This window comes from Acanthaster planci, linkage group LG11 (assembly GCF_054643075.1).
Source record: "Acanthaster planci isolate LZ-2023a linkage group LG11, COTS_SCS, whole genome shotgun sequence".
NCBI classification, from domain to species: Eukaryota; Metazoa; Echinodermata; class Asteroidea; order Valvatida; family Acanthasteridae; genus Acanthaster; species Acanthaster planci.
The window spans coordinates 16,222,154-16,246,172 of NC_141787.1; the positions used below are offsets into that span (position 1 = coordinate 16,222,154).

Here is a 24,019-nt window from a genome sequence, read left to right on the forward strand (position 1 = left end):
GGTTAAGACGTCTGTACTAGTAAGCAGGAGGTCGTGGGTTCGAGTTGTGACTTTTTTCAAAGGCTCTCGGACAAGCACTTAGCATACAGTGTTTATTAATATATGGGTAAGGGCAAAACCCGTTATATAAATTAAGCTGACAGTGTTGGTTAGGTTGAGAAAAATCAGAAGGCTTGATTAGAAAAATGTTAAAGTATGGCCCATCCCTCTGAATGGATGGAGGGAGGGGAACCACTGGAGACCATGTCACCTTTCCAAAGGAGTACAAAATCTGTTTGAAAACTAAGGAGAGAAAAGATGATTTCTTGATCTTTGTCATTTCCTTATTTCATAAAGTGGGCAAAAAGCCCCCCCACAATGTAGCCTCAATCCTCAGAAAGACCATAAAAGGTTACATGGAAAACTTCGTCATGTTATCCCCCCCAAGTATGGTCCCCCTGGAAATCTGGTTCTGGATCCATCCTTGCATCTGGTGTGCGTGTGGTGATGTTGAAAATTGTAAGGCCATAACAGGATTTTCCTCTACCAGACTGGGTTTACACCTTCCTCTGGATCAGACCAACAGTCGGGGCGAGAATCCATCACTAAGCATGTCTTACCGTGTCGCATTTGTCACCGTCATAGTCCGCCGAGCATACGCACTTCCACTCAACCGACTGACCGTCCGGTGAGACAGCGTAGTCACATCTTCCTCCATTCTTACAAGGCTTCCCGACACATGGATCAGCGAGGAAGCAGACGGGCGGAAGCCAACCAGACTGGCAGGTACACTTAAAGGACCCTGGTGAGTTGGCACAGGTGCCGTTGTTGAGACAAGGACTGAGCGTGGTGCATTCATCAACGTCTTCAGAGCAGGTGTTTCCTTGGTAACCTGGTGGAAGAATCAGAAGGGGACATAGCAAAAGCCAAAGAGAAGAGAAATGATTGTCCATGGATCAGGCAGAGAAATCTTGCTTACCCAGAAACGATCTGAAACAGGGCTTAAATCTTGAATAAAAATCTTGAATAAATGCTTTTGGACTCAACAGCCAAAACAGGAAGAGGCAGTAAACTACTGCCTCAAAGTGAACATGACTAACTTAGACAGTTTTGAGGCCTTGAACTTACCAGTGCCGGTGCAGTTACAAATAAAATCATTGACAGCATCGGTGCAATTGCCACCGTTTTCACACGGCTCCATAGCACACTCATCAATGTCAGTCTCACAGTCATCACCGCTGTAACCATCAGCACAGTGACACTTGTAGCCATAGTCTAGATCTTGGCACGTCGCTCCGTTTTGGCACAGGTTGCTGGCACAGTCTGGTAACTTGATTTCACAGAACGTGCCTGCAATTACAAGATGTTGCCATTTGTATTAAACGCAATAATCTGGAGATAAAATCTGACCATATACACTGTTTAGCTAACAAGATAGTTACAGTACCAAGTCATGGACATTTCCTGCAGAGTATCCTTCATCTCGTATGCTGACATTCCACAGAAAACGACGACTGTCATAAAACCCCACCCTGTTCTTTGGGTTTCTGCAAATACAGATTTCTGTATCTGGGTTAAAACCTCAATTCCACTTCATGCCAGGTAACTTTTGAGCTGAGCCTTTGGCAGCAGTCACTAACATAACTTCTTGTCTTGACTTCTAAATTGTATGCATTAACCCTAATGATCCTGAGCCAGCCAAACTCCAACCCAAGCATTTGTTGGATGAGGACTGCACTGCTATACTGGCTGTGTTGTATGTGGGACAAGGCATAGAGTCCACCTGTTTATGTGCACAGTTTGTTGAGATCTGCAAGGACTGGAACTCCCTAGGGCATATGAAGCAAACTATGGGATAGAGAGAACCCCCCCCCACACCTTTGTGTTGGTCATTGTTATACTGGTATCTCAGGAATTCTTTTCAGACATCTGGGGAGATGTGTTAAGTAACAATAGGTTGGAGTGTGTATAGGGATTGAACTTGTTCGGGGGGGGTACCCCTCTGTCCCATTTCGTGCCTGGTATACCCTTGGGAGTTAGGGTAGGGTTAAGACGCTGAAAAGAAAATAAGTCTCTCCACATTTTTACCTGTGTATCCCGGTCCACAACTGCAAAGAAATGTGTCTGTTGTACTGGTGCAGTTGCTGCCCTCATGAAGACAAGGGTTGCTGTCACACCAGTTGATTTTCAGCTCGCAGTTGGTGCCGTTGAAGCCGACGGGGCAACGACACATGTAGCTAAAGCTGCCATCATCTTGGAAGGTCTGGTTACATGACCCGCCGTTAAGGCAAGGGTCAATGTCCAAAGAACAAGGTCCTTTATATTGGCACAACGGCCCTGGGAAGGAAGAAATGAGATGGGTGTTTTCACTTTGTGATTCCAGGTTTAGAGTTCTAAAATAATTTCTAATGATGTTCTTAAAGTTACATCTAGATGACTTTTCTTCAATAAATAAGTCCCCCCCCCCAAAAAAAAACACCTGCCAGTGACATCAGATCGTGGTATAATTGTAAGCATGTTCTACATATGTGTACTGATAGCAGTCTCTGCATTGATATCATTGGACCACATCCACCTGTGGAACTGTTATTAAAATCAAATCAAAATCTGAGCGGCTGAACTGTTACATTTCAATAGTTTGGAAACAATTTTGAAAAATAAAAGTCTTGTCTTGCATACAAACAGTTAATCACACCATTCAAAACTGAAGAAAAGAGTGCATTGTGCAGCTAAAGAAATTCTAAACATGTTAAAGTATTCTGAAATTGACAAAACTGATCCCTGAGAGTTTTACGCAGCCTTTTAAAATTAATAGGATGCTACTACTCCTAAGGCTTTTTAAGGTAGCAGCAGTTGCCTGAGAGTATATCAGCTGTACTTGTTTTCACTAGGGACAAACAATCAACTCCTAGATAAACACCACCAGGAAGACAGAGGACAAACAGACCAATCAAAAGAGTGGGGTGAAATGAAGTATATCTGGTCAAATTGAAACCTGATGAATCTCAGTGAGAAGAACAAATGGGAAATGGTGAAGACAGCAGCTGTTGGTTTCCTTTTTTTAAATGAAATTCATCAATGCTTCACACAGTCTCCCTATTCAACAACATGCAACGTGAGGGTCTTTTAACATTTTGCTAATGCCTGTTAAGAAGTGATAATGCCCGCTGCGTAAATCACGGGCGGGCACCTGGATACGAGACGGTTAATTGATTCTGATTGGTCCAGAGTCTGTGTGTACGCAGACGCCACACACATGGCAAGTCCATATAAGGAGATTCTTTGGGACAACAGTTGCACAAAAAAATATACCAGGGGTGTTCAGGAAAATGAAAATTAAAATCTAGAACAAAATTGTTGGAAATCCATCACATGTTGACTTCTCTTAACTCTCTGACTAAAAAAGGTATTTATGAATGGTAATTAATAAGTGCTTGACCAGTCTTAAACTAATATTTAAACCAACTCAGGAGACTGAATGATTATAATGCCCGAGCTGTGAGGGCATTAGTCACATCCATTCTCTTGAGCCGGTCTTAAATGCACGTTTAAGACTGGCCAAGCATGTTTACTCCCTTTTTAAAGGTTGTGATACAAGATTTGATGAAGAGGGATTAGAATGGATTTGGAAATTTTGAAGGAAAGCCAAAAAATGGATCTGGAAAGATAGCCTGCTTGATTTAAATACTAGAGAATTTTTCTTCTATTTTGAACTGACAAAAATGAAAGGAAGAATGAAGTTTTTCCTGTAATTACGATTAAATGAAAGTTCTCTCTCTGGCGTGAGCTTAACTGCAAAAGCTGTTCCAATGTCTTAGCGGTGTCTGTTGTGGAAGATACTCGTTTAGGGTTACTAGTGAAGTAGAAACTTACAGGATTAACGAGTAAATTATCTCCAGAAAGGGCCAAAATGGACAATCTCTTAAAAATGACATCTGTGAAGTCTCTATAAGGTTAGCTCACACAACGTAAAAGGGGAGGGGGGATAACGGAAAAACAGAAAGGTCTACCTGCGTCCAACTCAGCACATTTGCATTCCCAGCTACCATCACCAAGCAGACAAGTGCCGCCATTTTGACAACCCGCGATGGAACAATTAGCAACACTGCAGTTGACCCCCTCGTACCCAAGGGGGCAGAGACAGTCATACACCCCCCTGGGTTGGGTGGTACAGGTGGCGTTATTCTCACAGGGGGAGGGGTCACAAGGGGAGATCTGGCACTGGGGGCCGTAGGTGTCCATGGGACAGATACATTCATAGCTTCCTACAGTGTTCATGCAGATGCCTCCGTTTTGGCAAAGGGGATTTGGGGCAACAAGGCATTCATTTATGTCAACGGAACAGAACCGGCCTGAAAGTGTTGCATGATGGGAAAGAAAAAATAAAGAGTGAACGAAAATGAAATCATAACGTTTTTAAGAACGGTTCAGTTGGATTTCACAATGTTTGGGTTCAAGTGGGTTAAAAAGCAGCGCAATCGGCTTTGTTAGTAAGAACAATTCATGCAACACTTTTAGGCTGACTGTTAGAATATTCAGTGGAATGGTTTATTTTGCAGTGCCTTGGGATGACGTCAGGTTTAGTACAGATTGAGATAAAATGGATGAGTTTTGTGGTACATGAATATAACACAGACAGACAGAAGCCTGGTGAATGAACATCACAAAAAGAAGACATCAAAGCAGCTCGTTCCTCATGAAACGACTGCTTGAATGCTGAAAAGACATTGGATAAGTTTGTCGCAAGCTGAAACATTCACAGCAGCAGCAAGTTAAGAACAGGACTCAAAAAAACCTTTTCAAAAAAGTTGCAGAATGGCGGAACAACCTTCAGCTGTCAATTGCCACTGTCGGTGACTTGTCACCAACTGGCCACACAAGCACTGGCTGAAATGTTGAGCAGTTGGTGGCAAAAAAAATTGTACTCCGCGCTGCATGAAGAGTTTGCGCCTGCCAAGCCTTAAACTTCGGCTGTTATTTCAAAAAATTGGCAGCCGGAACACCGATGTAACCTGCGTGTACCGCCTCATAGTATCACTGCATGCATTATACAGAGTGATAACCCCCCTCATGACTGGACTAAGGGAAACACTTGAAGTCTTTCTATACAGCCCACATTGTACAGCTAGGAAAGTCTTTGGAAAATCCAACGCCCTCGAATGTTTATAACTTTGCTGTCGCTACTCATGATTACAAAAGTGCTTCAAAACCCTAATTAGAACCCTGGGATGGTACATATATTCCTATAGAGACAATGTCAACAAAAATCAGAATAAATATATATCTAATCTGGATTTTGTTTACATGATTTCCTTAAAAGCAAATGGTATAACAGTTGCTACAAAATGGATTATTTTCTCTGCTGTATTAATTTCATCACAGTGCACATTTTTTGTTTATTATAGTTCATGTGTCAATAGAGAAATGAAACACAAAACCTCAAAAACTTCACCATCAAACTTTTGCTTCCACTTTCGCTGGCTCTCAATTTTGTGCCGTCAGTTACCCAAATTTCTACCAAACCATGCCCGCTTTGTTCAATGTAGGTTAACCAAATCATAGTCTTGGCCCAAGACTTGATTTGCGTTGTTTTGTTACTCTAAACATTGTATGGCTAAACGGGAGAGGGCATCACTCCTTAAGAGACAAACCGTACTGAAATCCAGTCTTGGCCCTTGCAGGTAAAGACTATACTTCACTGCATACACAGCAAAGAATTAATGCCTTGAAGTTGATCAACCATGCAAAGTGCCACTTCAAAATTCATCTTTAATAAATGAAAACCAGCACTTGGAATCTTTGAACAGAACACAGGTGCTGATGAGACAAAATGCATTACATAATGTGTATCAGCAAAGCAAACATGCTCAGTAGCCAAATGAAATACAAGCATAACGTGCGCAGGTGTCCAATGCATGCACGCATGCAACAAACCTCCTTCTAAATGTTACAATGTCAACAGCAATCTCGACGGAAAACTCAGAATACTGATAAAACCCCTAACTTGATTAACAATACATCAAATGGTACCACGATATGAAGATTCATAATTGTCATCATTATGAAAGCAAATTTTGTCAACAGACCATGAAATTTTTAGCCCAATAGATAAATTTCCCCAATAGAATTTGACAGGGGATACATTTCTGCCTCAGTTTCTAGAGCTTGCTGAACTGCTCCTTAATATTTATACCACGGCAAAAATTACCCAGAACAAAAGAGAACATCTCTGATTTTGTCAATATACTGACTTTTTCCCCCGTCAAAGAGATCTTTGGGAGACATAAAATCAACCGTACTGCAAGCACAGCATTTCCATGTCCATCATTAACGAAACGCTTCAAAGACTGACTGTTATTTCTGTTAACCATATCAAGCAAAGCAAGAATTTGTCATGTTACTCCTTCAACATGGGCGTTTCACAATAGTAAGCCTCCAAGAGTTTGCAACGCGTTGACCAATCACAGAGAGCGAAATCTGTCGACCCAATGCGCATTTCGAAATGGCTGACAGATTTTGTGAAACGCCCAAATTGTGTGCATGCATACACAACATGCAAAATCAGATTACAAGACTGAGAACATACTCAACAGAAATACAACATTAACAAGATGAGATCCCGAACAGTAAGGAATGCAGCAAAAGATCTTTCAAAAAGCGAATCTTCACACTTGTGATTTGACAAAATAGCCTTTCTCATGCTAAAACAACATTCCACAATATCAGAAATTATGAACGGATAATTAACCAGGACACCTCAAAACACTCCTACAAATCTTAAACTTTTCCACAATTTCTTACATTTGCAGCAATTTGTCATGATGACTTTAAAATGATGCCATGGAACATTTGGATTCAATCGTATCTTTTCAAAAAAAATTTTTTGACAGCTATATGTATACAAAAGCTGTTTACAAAGGGCATTAAATTGCTGTGAGTTTGACATGATGTGATTTTTAAAGCTTCAATCTATCTTGACTTACCTTCGAAGCCAGGTGTACAGACACAGTTGAAATCATTGAGGAGGTCGTCACAGGTTGCCCCAAACTGACAAGGGTTAGGGTTACACTCATTGATGTCATTTTGACAAAATTTACCCTCGTAGCCTGGAAAAAACAAAACAAAAATGAAAGGATAGTTTCCTACTTCCCAACTCTGAAGGTGCCTCTCAGAATGGATGATTCCTTGTAAGGTCTGGGACTCACAGACTCTGTCCCACAGTATGGCTATGGCTGCAAGTAATGTGTGAGCCTATGGAAGCCACTGACTAACGGCTACCAACAACTTCCCATAGACCTACATGTATGTGCTACTCCTAGCCACAGCCATCTGATATGAACATGGATGGAGATTGCATTATCAATGACAATGCACATCAATGCGGTAATTAACCCCATCTGTAGGATTTGGTAGCATGCCTTCAGTTAAAGATACCCACCTGCAGTGCAATTGCAGTAATAGTCATTAATCTCATCCACACAGCTTCCTCCGTTTTGGCAAGTCACACCCCCACAATCGTCCTCATTTATCTCACAGAGGTCTCCACTGAACCCATCTGTGCAGCTACACGAGTAAGTTCCCTCGTCCCGAAGACTGTTGCAGGTGGCACCATTGGCACACCTGTGGGCCACGCAGTAGTCAATTTCTTGGCCGCAGTCATCGCCATCAAAACCATTAGGACACAGACATTCAAACTTAACCTGTAAATAAGGGTCAGAAAAAGCATAACATATATTTCCAAAACAAAGTATGGGCAAAGAATGCTCTGCGGCTTTCCCCAACAAATCTGTAAAAAACAAATGAAATTGAACAGACTCTTTCATCTACCATTCAAATCCCACAAGTGCAAACAACAGTTTGAAAGATTCACGTCAAAATAGTTTCGGACATTATTACAAGTTCTGTACTGAACACAACTTGTTATCAATTAGTTCATTCCATCAAGGGGAGAACAGAGAAGCTGTCAATCCAGGACAGGACAAGCCAGAACGGAACCTCTGAGTAAGCACTCTTTAATGAGGAAAGTGCCAAGAAAATGTACACCTTCTGGTATAAATAGCAATCCCTCTGAACATGTTGCATTAATCAAACAAGGTTTGTTTGATGATTTTAGGACATGCCTTTTAATGATTTAGAAAATCCTTTGTCACTTTGATAAAGTAATATAAGTCAGAGAACAGAGTTAGACTTCAACACATTTTCTTTCGTCATGATCTGGAATAAAATTCTAATTCCAAATGACGACTTGCCTCTGATCCAGGAGTGTCTCGGCATGTTGCATCATTCTTACAAGGATTTCCAGCGCATGTTTCATTGATCTACAGAGAACAAAAAACAAATTAGACACTTTTTTTCGAAAAGAACATGTGTTGATTTAAGTTCCTGATTTCAAGTGCATGCACCTTCTGAAATCTGTATAAAAATTGAAGACCTCCTGTATACATGTGGAACATTTAAAGATAGAAATCCCCCTGAATAGAAGGCAAGTTTTCACTCCTTACCAAAACGTCACACAAGGTACCAGTGTAACCATCCAGGCAAGTACAGTTGAAGAAATCAACACCGTCATAGCACACTGAACCCTGTAAACAGGGACTTGGATCGCACTCGTTGGTTTCGGTGTCACAGTTACGCCCCTCATACCCAGGTAGACATAAACAGGTGTAATTGTTAATCTCATCCCGACAGGTGGATCCCATCACGCAGGGGTTGGCCATGCACTCATTTATGTCAATTTGGCACCTGTCGCCTGTGAAGCCGGGTGCACACTGGCACTCAGCGTCATTCCACACATCCAGGCAGGTGCCCGAGTTGCTGCAAAAGTGGGAGTCGCAGACACCTGGCTCACTCATGCAAGGTGTCGCGACGTTGACGATGGTGGCCTCAAACTGCTCCTCACTAGTGGAGTTGATGGTATCTCGGCTATAGAACGGGAGAAGGATGCCGCCCACTCGCACTTCATCCAGGCAGCCTTTGAAGTGGTTGTAGTTGATGAAGTAATCATTGTTGACCATGGTTGTTCCCGCTACGTGCACTGGAGAACTCCCCTCTGATGTGATGACAGAGGCTAGGAAATCTGACTGAATATCACTTGCAATAGTTTCTGATATTTGATCGACAGAGATTTCTACCTGGGCAGTGGAGAATTCGACTTTGATGTCATGCCAAGAACCGTCCTTGATGCTGACCCGTGACACCAACTCCACTATGTCTCCGGTCTGGCCAAGGTTGAAGCGAAGGGCAGGTTTGCCCTGGTCCAGGTACAAGGTGACAAAGTAATTGGTGAGGTTGTTGGAGGAGTGGTAGATGATACCGGCATCGCTGCGGGTGCGAGCTCTTAGGGTGATGGAGTTAAGGACGGTGGACTGACTGATGTTGGAGGTGTACGTGACCAAGCTGGAGATGCCGTTGAACGTGGCGTCCACCACACCTGCCCAGGGGAGGAAGACAAGGCTCCAGTGAAACATGGTATGAATTGTTACAGTGTCAGTAGGAGGGTTCTTCAATGAGTTTAAGAGGCAGGAACATGTCAGAAACATACAGAATAAGAATCTCTGAACAAATACTTCATCCATGAGATACTTCAAGAAGACTAAAGAACAATAACATCCAACAATTTCCCAGTGTTGAGGAAGTGACCAAAATTTTCAGCCTTTTTTTTTGACCCACTGCACCCAATACCCACATGAAGTACATGAATGCTAAGTTCCCCATCAGAAATAAGTCTTTTCAAATTCTGAGATTCAGCTTCAAACTTCAGGTACATCGAATGCTTGAAACTTGCAGCATTTTTTCTAACGGATAAGTGGTCCAAACTTTAATAGCGAGCTGAAATAGTCTACTCACATTCATGTCCGTCTGGGAGGTCTTTGCACTCAGCCTCAGGAGGGCAAACATTTTCTTTCGCGCAGATGGTCAACTCCGAACAGTTCTTACCACCAAAACCTGATGGGCAGTGGCACTTGAAGTCATTCCAGGTTACCTCACAGGTCCCTCCGTTTTCACACGGCAAATCGGCACAGGTATCGTCACTCTGACAGTCGTTGATCAGGACGCTGGCGTTGGTAGTCATGGGAAAGGAGGGGATGGGGAAATCGGGAAGGCTTAGGGGCTCAAACTGGAGGGAGTAGTTGTTAACCTTGACGTCCCACAAGCAACCCTTGAAGTAGGTGTCAGACACGATGGCGTCTGGATCAAGGGCTGTAAAATCAGCCACTCCGCCAACACTGAAATCCACAAAATCTGGATCTCCACTCATTAACGCTTTGGTGTCTGTAAGTTCAGACTCCCCAGGGTTGAGGATTACCCTGAGTTCAGTTTGATCGGCTGTCACTGAAACAAAGTGGTATTGGCCATTGGACAGTCCCTGGCCTAAGATTACTGAGGTAAGGCTGCTGTTCCGAGATGCCGTGACAGTCAGTGTTTCGTCCACCACCTCAATTGTGATGTGGCTGTTGCTGAATACGTCTCTGGTGAAGAAGATCAAACCATCAGGTGCGCGGGTTCGGAAAGCCAATCTGACGGCACTTGAGGAACTAGACAGGGTGTCATCAACAGTGAATTCTGCATAGCTCTCTGGGGCATCCTCAAATCGGAATGTAGCAGGAATGAAACCTGCAATTTGAAAGAGGAAAAAATAAAATTGATGATGATTGAAAGAAAGGATGTACAGTATTGTAAAGAACACATTTCACATGATACTTTTTATGGTTGTTCCAATTTTAACATTCAAAGTTTTAGTAACAACGTGCAAGGTACAATGCAGCTAAAACTGCATCAAGAATCAGGAGCAGCTACCCGACTGAAGTGGCTAGCAATGCATTTGCACCTCGGAGATTATACTTACTTTCATTGCAAGTGGTTCCAGCGTAGCCAATGTCGCAGTCACACCTGAAGGTAGTCCAGAGATCTGTGCAAACACCACGGTAGTTGCACCGATCAGCAGGGCACTGAACAACCCTGGTACACCCAGACGGAGCAACGGCTGCCCTGGTGTTGGGCGGCATAACATAAGCTCCCTCGTTCTGGATGTCGCGCATGCAACCCGTGAAGAATTCTTCTGATTGAGAATAGAAGAAAGCTCCTGAAATAGAATCAGGAACACCCCCGATATACATGTAGCCAAATCTAACTTGGGTACCGGTTGGAATATTAATTGTTTGTTCACAGACTCCGCCAGCACAGGTTGCCGTTCTGCGAGCACGGCGGGATTGGGGTACCGTCACAGATAAAGAAATGGTTTCGGCAGTAACGACGACTCTCACTGTGCGGTAGACACCATCGTTGATTTCCTGTCCAAAATCATTAATTTCTACTGTCACACCACCTGATGTGTATTTCAAAAACAAGTCCCCATTAAACATCTCCAGTAAGAAGAACCTATTACTTGGACTCTGGCCAGAGTAAAGCAGAATTCCATTCGGTAGGGTTGTCTGAAGAGCCAAAGAGTAATCCAGAGTAGTATGATCAAAGGTACTACGATCTTCAAGGTACGATTCATTTTCAAATGACACGGACGTGTCCGTCTGGCAGGAATTACCAGTGTAACCAGCCGCGCATTGGCAAGTGAAACTATGAGTATCTGTTGTCTCATCATAGGAAGGTATACAGGTGGCACCATTTAGGCAGGTGTTGTTCACGCAGCCTGTCAGTAACTCGGTGCAGTTTCTTCCTGCATATTCCTCTGTGCAGGTGCATTCATAATCGTCGATCAGATCAATGCAGGTAGCCCCGTTCTTACAGGGCTCTGGGAGACATTCATCGATCTCAATTGTGCAGTTCAAGCCTTCCCATCCACCGGCACAAGTACAGGTGTAGCTGTTCACGCCGTCAACGCAGGTGCCGTTATTTGCGCAGGGGTCCACTGCGCATTCGTCAATATCAATGCTACAGGTCTCACCCTCGTAACCCGGAGCACACTGGCACACAAACCCGCTGGCGTTGGCATAACTGAACTCTCCAGGAAACAAGGGGTGGTTTCCATTGTACAGGCTCTGATTGGATCGTTGATAGCACATGCCGCCATTCAAGCAAGGCGGAGGGTCAAGACACTCATTGATGTCTTCGGAGCAGTCTTTACCCTCATAACCTTGCCAACAGCTACAGTTGTAATCCTTGATAAGATCCTGACAGGTGGCATTGTTCAAGCATGGATTTGGTGCACAGTCATCGATGTTATACTCACACTGGGGTCCAAAGAATCCAGTGAAACTGCAATTGCAAGTATAGCTGAGCGGAATAGACAAAAAGATAACGTAATCAATCAAATCATAACACCTGTTCTTTCAAACCCACTCCAACATGCAAAAGCAGAATTCAAGACTACAATAGGCCAAGTAAAGACGTGAGAAATTGGGATGTTAGTATTATATATAATTACTGGTACGATAACTGTCCTTGTTAACCTTTTTGACTAAAACCATGCTTAAGTATGATACTTTATTGCAGAACAGTAATAAACACAAACACCATACGTACATGTATATGTTCTTTCAAGTACATGCAATTCTGTTCAGCTGAACTGTACAATGTACATTGAGTGTAATAACATTCAGTTACAACAGATAAACATTTAAAACAAATAAGATTTAATACCAAGTCAAAAAAACTTGGATAAAATTCAACAGTATCAACGTACACATGCACATGTTTAGCCAAATGTAAATGTACTGACACCATACATGTAGGTGTAACTACCAGTGCTTTACGACTTCATGTATCCATTGAAACGACGACACAAATCAACTTAACATTCAACACTAAATCGTAAAGTGCAAAAGTTGTATCTGGAGGGGCATCTGAACATCTTTGGGGCACCTACATGTAGTAGACCACCTGGAACACCTTAATACTTGGTTACACAAATCCATGAACATTTAACTGTGGTCAGTTTTCCTTCCTGATACACAGACACCCTGTTTTCAAATGCTGTCCAAAACCACTGGTAAACAGTATACAAAAATGCTCACAGACCCCACCAGAATAAGGCTGTGTCTCAAACGGACTTCCATACAGGGCTATGGCTGAAGAGAGCATCCCCATGTATTTCCAATGGAGTGAAGACCTAGCCCTAGCTGTAGACAACAGATTTGGACAGCCTAAGAAGGTGGCAGCATAAGAATCACAGACAGACAAGCATCACTAAACGGTCAACATGGAAAAGACACTGGAAGATCAAGACAATGGCAGAATAAAGGCGCCTTTCCATGTGTACTTTTTGGGTGCGTTGCGTATATGACAAGTTAATGTGTTTCACTTTCACGGACACAAAAATCAACATAAAACACACGTGTGCATTGCGTTCGGCCGTCAAAATACATGTAGCTGCGGGAGCGATTTTGACGGATACGGAATGCTTGGCACAAGTCTTGACGGACACATCGAAAGGCGCCTTAAGACGTGTCACAGACTTGAAGCATGACTGAACTGTCAATATAAAAAAGACACTGGAAGAAAAAGAAAATGATGGAATAAGACAAGTATCTCAAACTAAACTGGACTAAACTGTCTACGTGGAAAAGACCCTGGAAGAACAAGAGGGTTACTAAGATCTGAAGGTTTGCATGGTGGGTAAGATCTGAAGGTTTGCATGGTGGGTAAGATCTGAAGGTTTGCAGGGTGGGTAAGATCTGAAGGTTTGCATGGTGGGTAAGATCTGAAGGTTTGCATGGTGGGTAAGATCTGAAGGTTTGCATGGTGGGTAAGATCTGAAGGTTTGCATGGTGGGTAAGATCTGAAGGTTTGCATGGTGGGTAAGATCTGAAGGTTTGCATGGTGGGTAAGATCTGAAGGCTTGCATGGTGGGTAAGATCTGAAGGTTTGCATGGTGGGTAAGATCTGAAGGTTTGCATGGTGGGTAAGATCTGAAGGCTTGCATGGTGGGTAAGATCTGAAGGTTTGCATGGTGGGTAAGATCTGAACAGCAAGTGGTTTGCAGATTGACAGATCAATCTCTTTGTGAGCATGTGTGGGACTCCTTTTGGAGCCACACATCTTCAAAAAGAGATCAATCCAAACAAAGATTGCCAAACAAACAGACAGAGAAACAAGACGTGTCACAGACTCTAAACATCACTGAACTGGCAACATGGAAAGACTGCTGAAGCACAACTCACCACCGACAACCTGCTGATGAAAAGCTACTGAATGCAAAAAGCACAGTAAACAGAATTGATCAAGCGTCAGGCAGGAAAATGCAAGAGGATGATTTGAGTATAAGGAATGAGATGAGACAGCAAATACTGACTAACGACATACATAAACAGGTTCATGATGATGAAACAAAGGAGGCAGCCACAGTCCCTTTCTTAAATTTCTTATTTCTCACACCATCATCTCCATCTTCAGGCTCAAGTTCACTGACCTTACGTCCTTCCCCTTCTATGTGCAAGTTATATAAAATGTGTGCCAATATTTTGTGATAGGCCTACACTCGGCTACATGTCTGGGTATTTTGGTGGATTCCTCTGTGGTTCAAGAGCCAGTAATAAAGCCAAACGTACATGACATACATGTAGAGGCAAATTTAAGGTTTGAGAAATGGCTATTGTGATCTAGACTACAATTTAATTGGTCATATCAGAAGTCATTTGTGTGGTTATTAACCCTAACTCCCCAGGGTGTGTGCAAAATCATATTAATATTGGAGGATTCAGGACTGTTAGGGTTAATATTACACCACTGCTGAATATGATATTTTAGTGCACACCTTTAATTGACCAATCTACTTTCAAGATACTTACAAGGCCAAAAAAACTTTTCTGCTTGTATTTTGCACCTTTATTCAATAAAACCAAATCTGTGTGATTTCAAACATATTGGCCTATAATCAATACAAACATACATTTGTTCACCGGTCTGGATAGTAGAAGAATCTATTTCTTGTACTAGGACAGGGTTACATGTACTCATGTACTTGTACCTAATCAGTAAATTTCAAGATCCATCTTATTTCAGCATTGTCAGACGTATGTGACACAACGAAATGAGTCACAAATCGCCAGAGCAGCTTCTGCGTTAAAGGCCTCCAAGAGAATCAACAGAGGCTTTGCGTAGCAGCCATTTTGCAGGGAAGTTCTTTTGTTCTGCAGTGAAACCTCTTTTGTGCATACTCTAGAACAAAAGCACTGACCTGCAACATGGCAGCCATGCATGAATGGCATCTCTACTCACTTGTTAATTCCGTCGATGCAACTTCCAAGATTACATGGGTTGACTGCACATTCATCAATGTCTATCTCACAGAGAGTGCCGTTATAGCCCGGTGCACAGTTGCATGTGAACTCGTTAATGCCATCTTCGCAGGTGGAGTTATTCTTACAGGGCATTGGATCACACTCATCGATGTTGATCTCACATCGGGACCCTGTGTAGCCAGGTACACAATTGCACTCGACATCGTTCAGTTTATCAATGCATGTAGCACCATTGAAGCAGGGATCAGAGTCACACTCATTGAGGGTTACTTCGCAGTTATCACCAGAATATCCCGGACGGCAGTAACACTGATAACTATTAATATCATCAAAACAAACTCCATTTAAGCAAGGGTTGGAGTTACACTCGTCGATGTCTTCTTCACAATTTACCCCAGCAAAGCCAGAAGCACAGGTGCAGTTGTAGAAACCTATATAATCATTACACGTCCCGTTATTCCCACAGGGGTTCTCTGCGCACTCGTTGATATCATCAGCGCAGACAGGGCCCTCAAAGCCCACTGGGCATGCACAGCGGTACCCATTGACCTCATCAAAGCACACCAGGCCCAATGTTGCATTACAGTCGTGACCCAAGCAGTCATCAATATTGATCTCGCAGTTGGTGCCATTGAAGCCAGGCACACACGTGCAGGTGTACTCCTGTGACGGCAATGGAGGTGTGGTGCACGTGGCGCCGTTTTGGCACGGTTTCCTGATGTCACAGGCATCGTACAGCGTTTCACACATCTCTCCGACGTAATCGATGGTACAATTGCACTGGTACCCATTCACAAGATCTACACAGGTACCACTGTTCTGACACTGATTAGACTGGCACTCATCGATGTCCGTTGAACAGTTCTTGTCTGGTCAAATCAGAGAGCGAGATAATGAGAGAAACATACAGTACAGGCACTAGACAACAACCAACAGAAATCAAAACACACACCTAGCAAAAATCAATCATTTCATCTTAAGTTGATGGCTGGTAAGATCTACAAATCAACTGTTAGGAAAAAAATACTTGATCTGATAAAAATACATGGCTAATTAACGATGCATTAACGGAGTATCTTACCAGTAAAGCCGGGGATGCAGTTACAAGTATAGTCATTCACCTCATCAACACAAGTGGCTCCGTTCAGACATGGATTTGGGAGACAATCATTGGTGTTATTCTCACATCTTTCACCTTCAAAACCAGGCACACATTCACAAGTGAAGCTGGGAAATGATCATCAGAAAAGAAAAATGAAAACAGAAAATTATTCAATTTGTGTATGGTCAAACAAATAACTATGAGAAAGAATTTTCAAAACAATACAATAGGTATAAGCCTCGTGACCATGACAGCATAGAAATACCTCCAATATCTCATTTTCTCCAAAATGACAGCAAATTTTAAAATATCATTTTCCAGTGCCAGTGAACAGAAAAGACCAAGAACTTCTTATGATGTACAAAATCCTCCATAATGCCCAAAGTTGAATTTAAATGATGGAAACTTTTGCGATGGTGGTACAAATATAAATATTCCTGGCTAATACGAGTTTGTATTGGTACCTGTTGACTCCATCCACACAGGTTGCACTATTCAAGCATGGAAGAAGTAAACATTCATCAATATCCACGTTGCAGAGTTCCCCATTATACCCTGGCAGACAGGTGCAGTTGAAGCCATTAATACCATCAACGCAGGTGGAATTCATCAGACAGGGGTCGGGATCGCACTCATCAATGTTCATTTCACAGTTGGTGCCGTTAAATCCAGGAGAACAGGTACACTGATAACTGAAGGAGAAAAAAAAAGCAAGGGGAAAAGCAACAAGTTGAAATGGAATCAAGAAAGTCTGTGTGACCTCTACAACTGGCTGGCCAATGCCTTGCCTTGTCCATTCCAGCCTGGCCCAACTGGCTGGCCAATGCCTTGCCTAGTCCATTCCAGCCTGGCCCAACTGACTGGCCAATGCCTTGCCTAGTCCATTCTGGCCGGGCCCAACTGGCTGGCCAATGCCTTGCCTAGTCCATTCCAGCCTGTCCCAACTGGCTGGCCAATGCCTTGCCAAGTCCATTCCAGCCTGGCCAATGCCTTGCCTAGTCCATTCTGGCCGGGCCCAACTGGCTGGCCAATGCCTTGCCTAGTCCATTCTGGCCTGGCCCAACTGGCTGGCCAATGCCTTGTCTAGTCCATTCCGGCCTGGCCCAACTGGCTGGCCAATGCCTTGCCAAGTCCATTCCAGCCTGGCCCAACTGGCTGAATTGGCTGGCCAACGCCTTGTCCATTCCAGCCTGGCCCAACTGGCTGGCCAATGCCTTGCTTTGCCAAGTCCATTCCAGCTTGGCCCAGCCTAATCCAGCCTAGCTAAGCTCAGTTCAACCAGCTGACACGCCATGCAATCTAGCAATCAACTAAATCCCATGCTAGGTTGAAATACCCCAGACTATTAACCCAACCCAAACCCAAACCAGACTGACCAAACACACATCAGACCTGAGCCTGCATGCCAGCCATCCTAGCCCAACCAAAATATTCCATCTTCAAAAGATACTCCCGGCGTCGCCTCAACCTTACTCGGCTAACATCAACCAGGCTTGCCTTGCTCAACCCAAGTCAGCCATACGGAGTGTGGACATTCTTTTCGTGAAGTTAAGAAAATTCAATAAAATTGCTCATTTTTTTTTTAAACTTTGAACACAATTTTCAGCTGGCTTTTTGGTTTCCTTGACTTTTCCTCTTCCTTTTAAAACAGATGACCCCTATCCCAAAATGCCTCCCAACTTCCTTTTCAGAGACAGGGAAACGTCCTGTGGACATGTGTAAGTCCACATAGCGTCTTCCTTTCCTGCATCATTTGGACATCTTTTGTTCACAAGTCCACACTACGTATGTAAGGTTAGCACAGTACAACCCACATTAACCCAGTTCACCCCAACTACCACACCTCAGAACCCAGTTCACCCCAACTACCACACCTCGGAACCCAGTTCACTCCAACTACCACACCTCAAAACCCAGTTCACCCCAACAACCACCACTCGAAACCCAGTTCACCCCAACTCCCCCACCTCGGACCCCAGTTCACCCCAACTACCACACCTCGAAACCCAGTTCACCCTAACTACCACATCTCGGAACCCAGTTCACCCCAACTACCACACCTCGAAACCCAGTTCACCCCAACAACCACACCTCGAAACCCAGTTCACCCCAACTACCACACCTCGAAACCCAGTTCACCCAAACTACCACATCTCGGAACCCAGTTCACCCCAACTACCACACCTCGAAACCCAGTTCACCCCAACTACCACACCTCGGAACCCAGTTCACCCCAACAACCACACCTCGGAACCCAGTTCACCCCAACAACCACACCTCGAAACCCAGTTCACCCCAACAACCACACCTCGAAACCCAGTTCACCCCAACTACCACACCTCAGAACCCAGTTCACCCCAACTACCACACCTCGGAACCCAGTTCACTCCAACTACCACACCTCAAAACCCAGTTCACCCTAACTACCACATCTCGGAACCCAGTTCACCCCAACTACCACACCTCATTTGGATTCCACTTACTTGTTATCCAGATTTTCACATTCTCCATTTAGACATGGGTTTAACGAACACTCGTCAAAGTCCTCACAAGAGCCAGATTCATTCACAACTAAAAAACAAATGAATTTAAAAAAATGAATTATTTAATCATATTAAAAATATACTATTTGGTTAGCATATTAAAAAGATGGCCATCTTGTCTCAATGGGCGACTTTTGAGAGACTGGAGACAGCAGAAACTCCGGTCCTGTTGCACAGTGCTGCACATGCTCAGAATCATGCAAGCTTGCCCAGAACTGGTAAAAGGGACCAGCATGTTTGTTGCCACCAAGCGTCTCAATGTCTCCCATTGCTTCAGAGTCGAGAGCATAGTAAGTTCACACACTTATCAAAAATGAATTATACCTACTGACCTCCCCCCCCAAATTAAACTAGTTGTTTTGGATTCCATTATTACATTATGACGGAAATCCAGAAGTTGAACAGAAAATAGTACCTTTTCCAGGCGGGCATTCACAGGTGAAGGCATCAACTCCATCAACACAGACAAAGGTTGGAGGGCAGGCTTCAGAGGTACAATCATCAATATTCAACTCACAGTTGGTACCTTCAAAATAAAGGCCTCAATATCAATGGATACAATTGTAAAACTACCTGTTCAGAGCTACTTGGGTCTTTTACATGAATTAGCTAGGCCAGCAAACTAGCTAAAATATGACATGATTCACACTGCCTATGTCAAATCTTACTTTGACATGAAAATTGGACATAAGTTAAAGAGTAATATGTTTACCGTTGAATCCTTGGACACATTGGCACTCATATACCGCATTGATCAAGTTCACACAGGTTGCACCGTTCAAGCAAGGGAATGACTCGCACTCGTTAACATCAGTATCACAGGTCTTCCCTGTCCAGCCAACTGAGCACACACACACAAAGCCGCCAGACGTGTCCACACATGTGCTGTTGTTCTGACAAGGTTGGACGTCACACTCGTTAACATGTTGTGAACACCGGTCCCCAGTGTAGCCAGTTCCTGTGCAGTTGCAGGTGTAGCCATCAATGCCATCAATGCACCTGCCACCGTTCAGGCACTGGTGGACAGCACACTCGTCAATATTGATGCCGCAGTCGTCACCACTGAAACCTGAGAGATTCCACAACAAATCAACTTTGAAGATGAACTTAGTGTAAAGCTCCATCTAAAGGCAAACCAAATTGAAGCTAAATGATTAAGCCAATTCAGCATGGAAAACCAGCGGTAATCTAACCGTACCATACCTAGTGCACATTCACATTGGACACCTGTGTCGGTCGCTCGGCAAGTCGCATTGTTCAGGCACGTGTCACTGCTACAAACAAAGGTTTTATTGCGCTCACAGAGAAGACCCTCAAATTGCCCTGTACACTGGCAGTAGGTGGAGTTGCCTATGTCATCTTCCAAACAGATCCCACCATTCTGACAGTCCAAGCTGTAGGCTGGATTGTTACAAAGTGGCCCTGCAAAGTGGACAATAAAACATATATATGCAGGCAAATGAAACACTGGTCTTACTTATTAATATGGATAGTACATGTGGATTCCTAACAGGTGCATATTTCCTATTTGCGGACAAAAACCTCGGAATGTATACAAATTTTGGCTAGTACTGCAGAGACAACCTAGACTATGACATCAGCAAAAAAATACTTTCTAAGAACAGTTCTTGAGTTCAACCTTATAAAATAAATATGACTCCCCTTCTGTGTGATTTGTCATATCTTTGTCAATTTGTTGCATGCCCTCAAGGAGGACAGAACAGGTCTGTTCACGGGGTGACTTTCAACTTCGCAATTTCTTGAAAACTTACTGGTTTCAGCACTGATCAATATAGGTCACCCTTCATACCAACGTACATGTACTTTAAAGTACTTGTATACAGACAACATCAACCCCCCCCATGCATGCAGTGTGACTGTCTTGACTATCTTCCTTTGGTTTGTCTAGTTAACTTTAAGAAATTTGACAAGTGTTCATGATATCTTACATTTGTTGTCAAGTCCAGGCTTGAAGTACAGTTTGATCACTAGTCAACTGCTCTGTAACAATGCGCATGCACTCAACAGTTACACAAGGGCATCTTGCCATATCTCATCCTTACATTTTGCCGTTGGCGGTAACTATCACAGCGGACATGCTCAATGACATCATGGGTAATTATCTTCATGCAAATGGTTCCCTCTGCCCTAAAAAAATTTAATCTGCTGTTGATAACCACAGGCCTCGATCTTTACCATGGCTACGATTGGCCGCGTGCCCTTCCCAGTTGGCCATAATGCCCTTCCAAAAAACTCACATGTCACGGCCACCTTGGGCAGCATGCCCTTCCCCTTTGCAGCCGGCTGCATGTGTAATGAGAGGGTACCATGTAAGCCAATGCATGCGGTGCGATTCTGAATTGGGACGAGTTCAACCTTTTGGGCTGCATTCGAGCGAGCTACTCGTGCTAACCCGAGTACTATCCTGAGCGCACGAACGACAGGAGTACCGTCCTCGGGTCAGCGAGAGTACACTCCCCATCACAGGGGAGTACACTCCTGACCCCAGTGTAATGCGCGCGCATCCACACTCGGGTTATCGGGAGTAACCGTGTGAACGCAGCCTTGGATATCATTATCAGAGCTGCACTGGTAAGCAGCATATTTTGAATGCAAATTTGCATAACTAAGTCGGAAACCAGGCGAGCGCTTATTGTGTTAAGAATAAGTTTTGACCATTCGTTAGGCCATATCTCAAAATCATGCCATTGCACGATTGTATAAAGAAACGCTAAAAGGATGCATTATTACGGGAGGGCTCAAAGTGCCAGAAGCTTGAAAACCTGTTTTCCAGAAAAAGTAGGGATGAAGTATTCATAAACTTGTAAACTCCGGCAAAGTTGGCACTCAGTCTTGACTCGAAAAATAATGACTTCGAAATGTCGATGTACTGCTTACCGACTTACGTGGTGTGCTGCCTTAATACAATCCCTATAATTCATTGCACCAGTTTAATTGCTTTGATCCGCCCTGGTTTATTTCTATCTCAGTTGTCGATTCAGGTAAGTTTTTCCTCGATTTTCATCATCACTCTGTACTGAGGACGACCCGTGCATGTCGTTTGTACTGACATAATGCCAGCACGCATAGCACATGGCATGCACCGGCGTGTGCATGCGGGATCTAGGGCTGGCCTTAAGTAAAACTTTGTTCAATAGGGCGACCCCAAAAAGGGACAGAACTCATGCGCATGCATTAGAGGGGGTACTGGAGTTGATGCGAATATTGGGGAAACCCCCATGTGGTCACGCTCCTGCACACGCAATGTACATGTAAGCCTACTCTACTTCGACTGTTTGTTTACAGCTCACTTCATACCAGGATTTATTTTTTTGTGGTTTTATGGAAAAGGAACCGAGAGAACATGCCGACTTGAACGAAACAACGGCTTATAAAGGTCCACTAAAAAATTATCAATGGAAATGCATCAACACATGATTGGTACTTTTATCAAAAGGCCGACTTACGAGTCGCACAATGCCGACTTTACCGGAGTTTTCATGAGCCATTTAGCACACAGTAAACATTTTAAGAGGATCCCCATTTCATTTAAATAAAAGGATAAACACTATTTATTATATTTTAAACTTATTTTAAGGGGGTAAGGAATCCTTGTATTCTAATGGGAAAGGGATACAAAAATCTATTCGGAAGAAAACATTGTCCGGGTGATTGTAATTAAAAATTAAATTAATTAAAAATTAATTAAAAAAGAACATTGCAATTTTATACAGGGAATGTGACAAATAATAGCAGCATGATAAACGCCTTTTATTGAAGGGGGGTGGCATGGTGTACAAGAACTGAATAGATTAGAGGCTTACTCATGACATGACTGGTTGTCAAAAAATGTAAATCAAGGGTTTCAAAATAATTGGCCTTGATGCCCCCTTGAGCTGGCCTGGTGCCCTGTTGAAATTTGATGAAGGCAAGGCCAAAGTGGCCTGCCCCTTTTTCCCCCAAGATCGAGGCCTGTAACCAGTGGTGTGACCACGCGCAAACAGCCTACATGTAGCTCCAAATGGTCAACTGAATGGTCCAAACCATCCATCATTCCCGCCATGTTGGTCAACCTATAGTTCACTACAGATGATCTTTCCCTATGTGGGGGAATTTCAACACCGGTGCTGGTCACAGCTTACCATGATTCTACAGGTATCTGGACAACACAACATACCAGTAAGAGTCCACCTTGGCATGGACGCATGCCAATATATTCAATAATTGTTACGCCACCTTCCACCTACATGTACATGTATACTGCCTGTATAATTATGTGTTTGAACTTCAACTTGATAAGGAAATAGTGCGGGCACTATTTACCGGTACATAGTTTTCTTTCTAGTGAATATTTCATTCAAGCACACAAATTGCTGTAAATGCACCTTCCTTGCTGTATAGAAATATTCACATCATAATTACATGTATGCCTAGCCTTTATTCTGATTTTTTTTTCCAAGGGTACACAATGTAGGCTTTTTTCTTGAAACATTCACTACATCTAGGTAGGCAAGTTCACAACTTGGGCTTATATGGAAATGGGTGCATGCTTTGGTCTAATGATATGACGTGAGTGTGGTTTCTGGGAACTTCTCTTGCCATGAATGCTCGAAACTTTTACACGATTGTCCAAATTTGGGCAATTTTCATTTGACTGCATAGGCCAAACTGCAAAGTGGATAGGCATAAACCACTTCGTGGAATTTCAAAAGGCCTGTAATACTGTTTGTAATTGTTTTGTTACTGAAACATTAAGAGTTCTTTTCAGAAAATCGTCCTTCAGTAAAGAGTTTGTGGAAAATGACACCTCTGAAAAGGTTTAAGCTAGAACAGGTCACCTGTTACACACTCACCTGTAACCCACGTCATTTCTGTGTCAAATCAAGGACACTCTATCAATGGAGCTAAAGTGACTGAGACCATGGAGTGAAGTATGTGTAGACAGACAGTACAATGCTTCTACTGTAAAGAGTGACGTGTGCTTTTCAGTAAATAATGCCCATCAGACTTTGCTGGAATTTCCCTGCCTGACATTGCCAAATCATGGGCCAAACAAAGAGACTCTGGGATGCCTGTATTTTGCCCCAGAAAATCCATGGAGTACTCAGATAAATATAGGCAATTTTTTTTTTTCATATCAATTTTCATTTGCTGTCACATGTACAATCAGCACTGTGTACAGGTTTATGCGCTATACACAA

The 24,019-nt window shown here is 43.3% G+C and overlaps 1 protein-coding gene across 3 annotated transcripts in view; it reads right to left on the reverse strand.

The window, feature by feature from the left end:
* Window positions 1-24,019, reverse strand: part of LOC110976401 (uncharacterized) — a 38,311-nt gene that overhangs the window by 4,456 nt on the left and 9,836 nt on the right. For 2 of the 3 annotated variants that reach the window (XM_022229629.2, XM_022229628.2), the window contains 17 exons: window positions 20,022-20,240; window positions 19,531-19,887; window positions 19,234-19,344; window positions 18,759-18,846; window positions 16,740-16,967; window positions 16,255-16,400; window positions 15,151-16,042; window positions 10,826-12,207; window positions 9,826-10,593; window positions 8,481-9,409; window positions 8,229-8,297; window positions 7,418-7,679; window positions 6,963-7,085; window positions 3,990-4,331; window positions 2,068-2,316; window positions 1,108-1,329; window positions 600-871 (listed from right to left, as the gene is read on the reverse strand). In XM_022229629.2, coding sequence (XP_022085321.2) covers window positions 600-871; window positions 1,108-1,329; window positions 2,068-2,316; window positions 3,990-4,331; window positions 6,963-7,085; window positions 7,418-7,679; window positions 8,229-8,297; window positions 8,481-9,409; window positions 9,826-10,593; window positions 10,826-12,207; window positions 15,151-16,042; window positions 16,255-16,400; window positions 16,740-16,967; window positions 18,759-18,846; window positions 19,234-19,344; window positions 19,531-19,887; window positions 20,022-20,240 — 6,659 coding nt within the window. The remainder of the gene's footprint in view (window positions 1-599; window positions 872-1,107; window positions 1,330-2,067; window positions 2,317-3,989; window positions 4,332-6,962; window positions 7,086-7,417; window positions 7,680-8,228; window positions 8,298-8,480; window positions 9,410-9,825; window positions 10,594-10,825; window positions 12,208-15,150; window positions 16,043-16,254; window positions 16,401-16,739; window positions 16,968-18,758; window positions 18,847-19,233; window positions 19,345-19,530; window positions 19,888-20,021; window positions 20,241-24,019) is intronic. The other variant, XM_022229630.2, reaches the window with a different exon arrangement.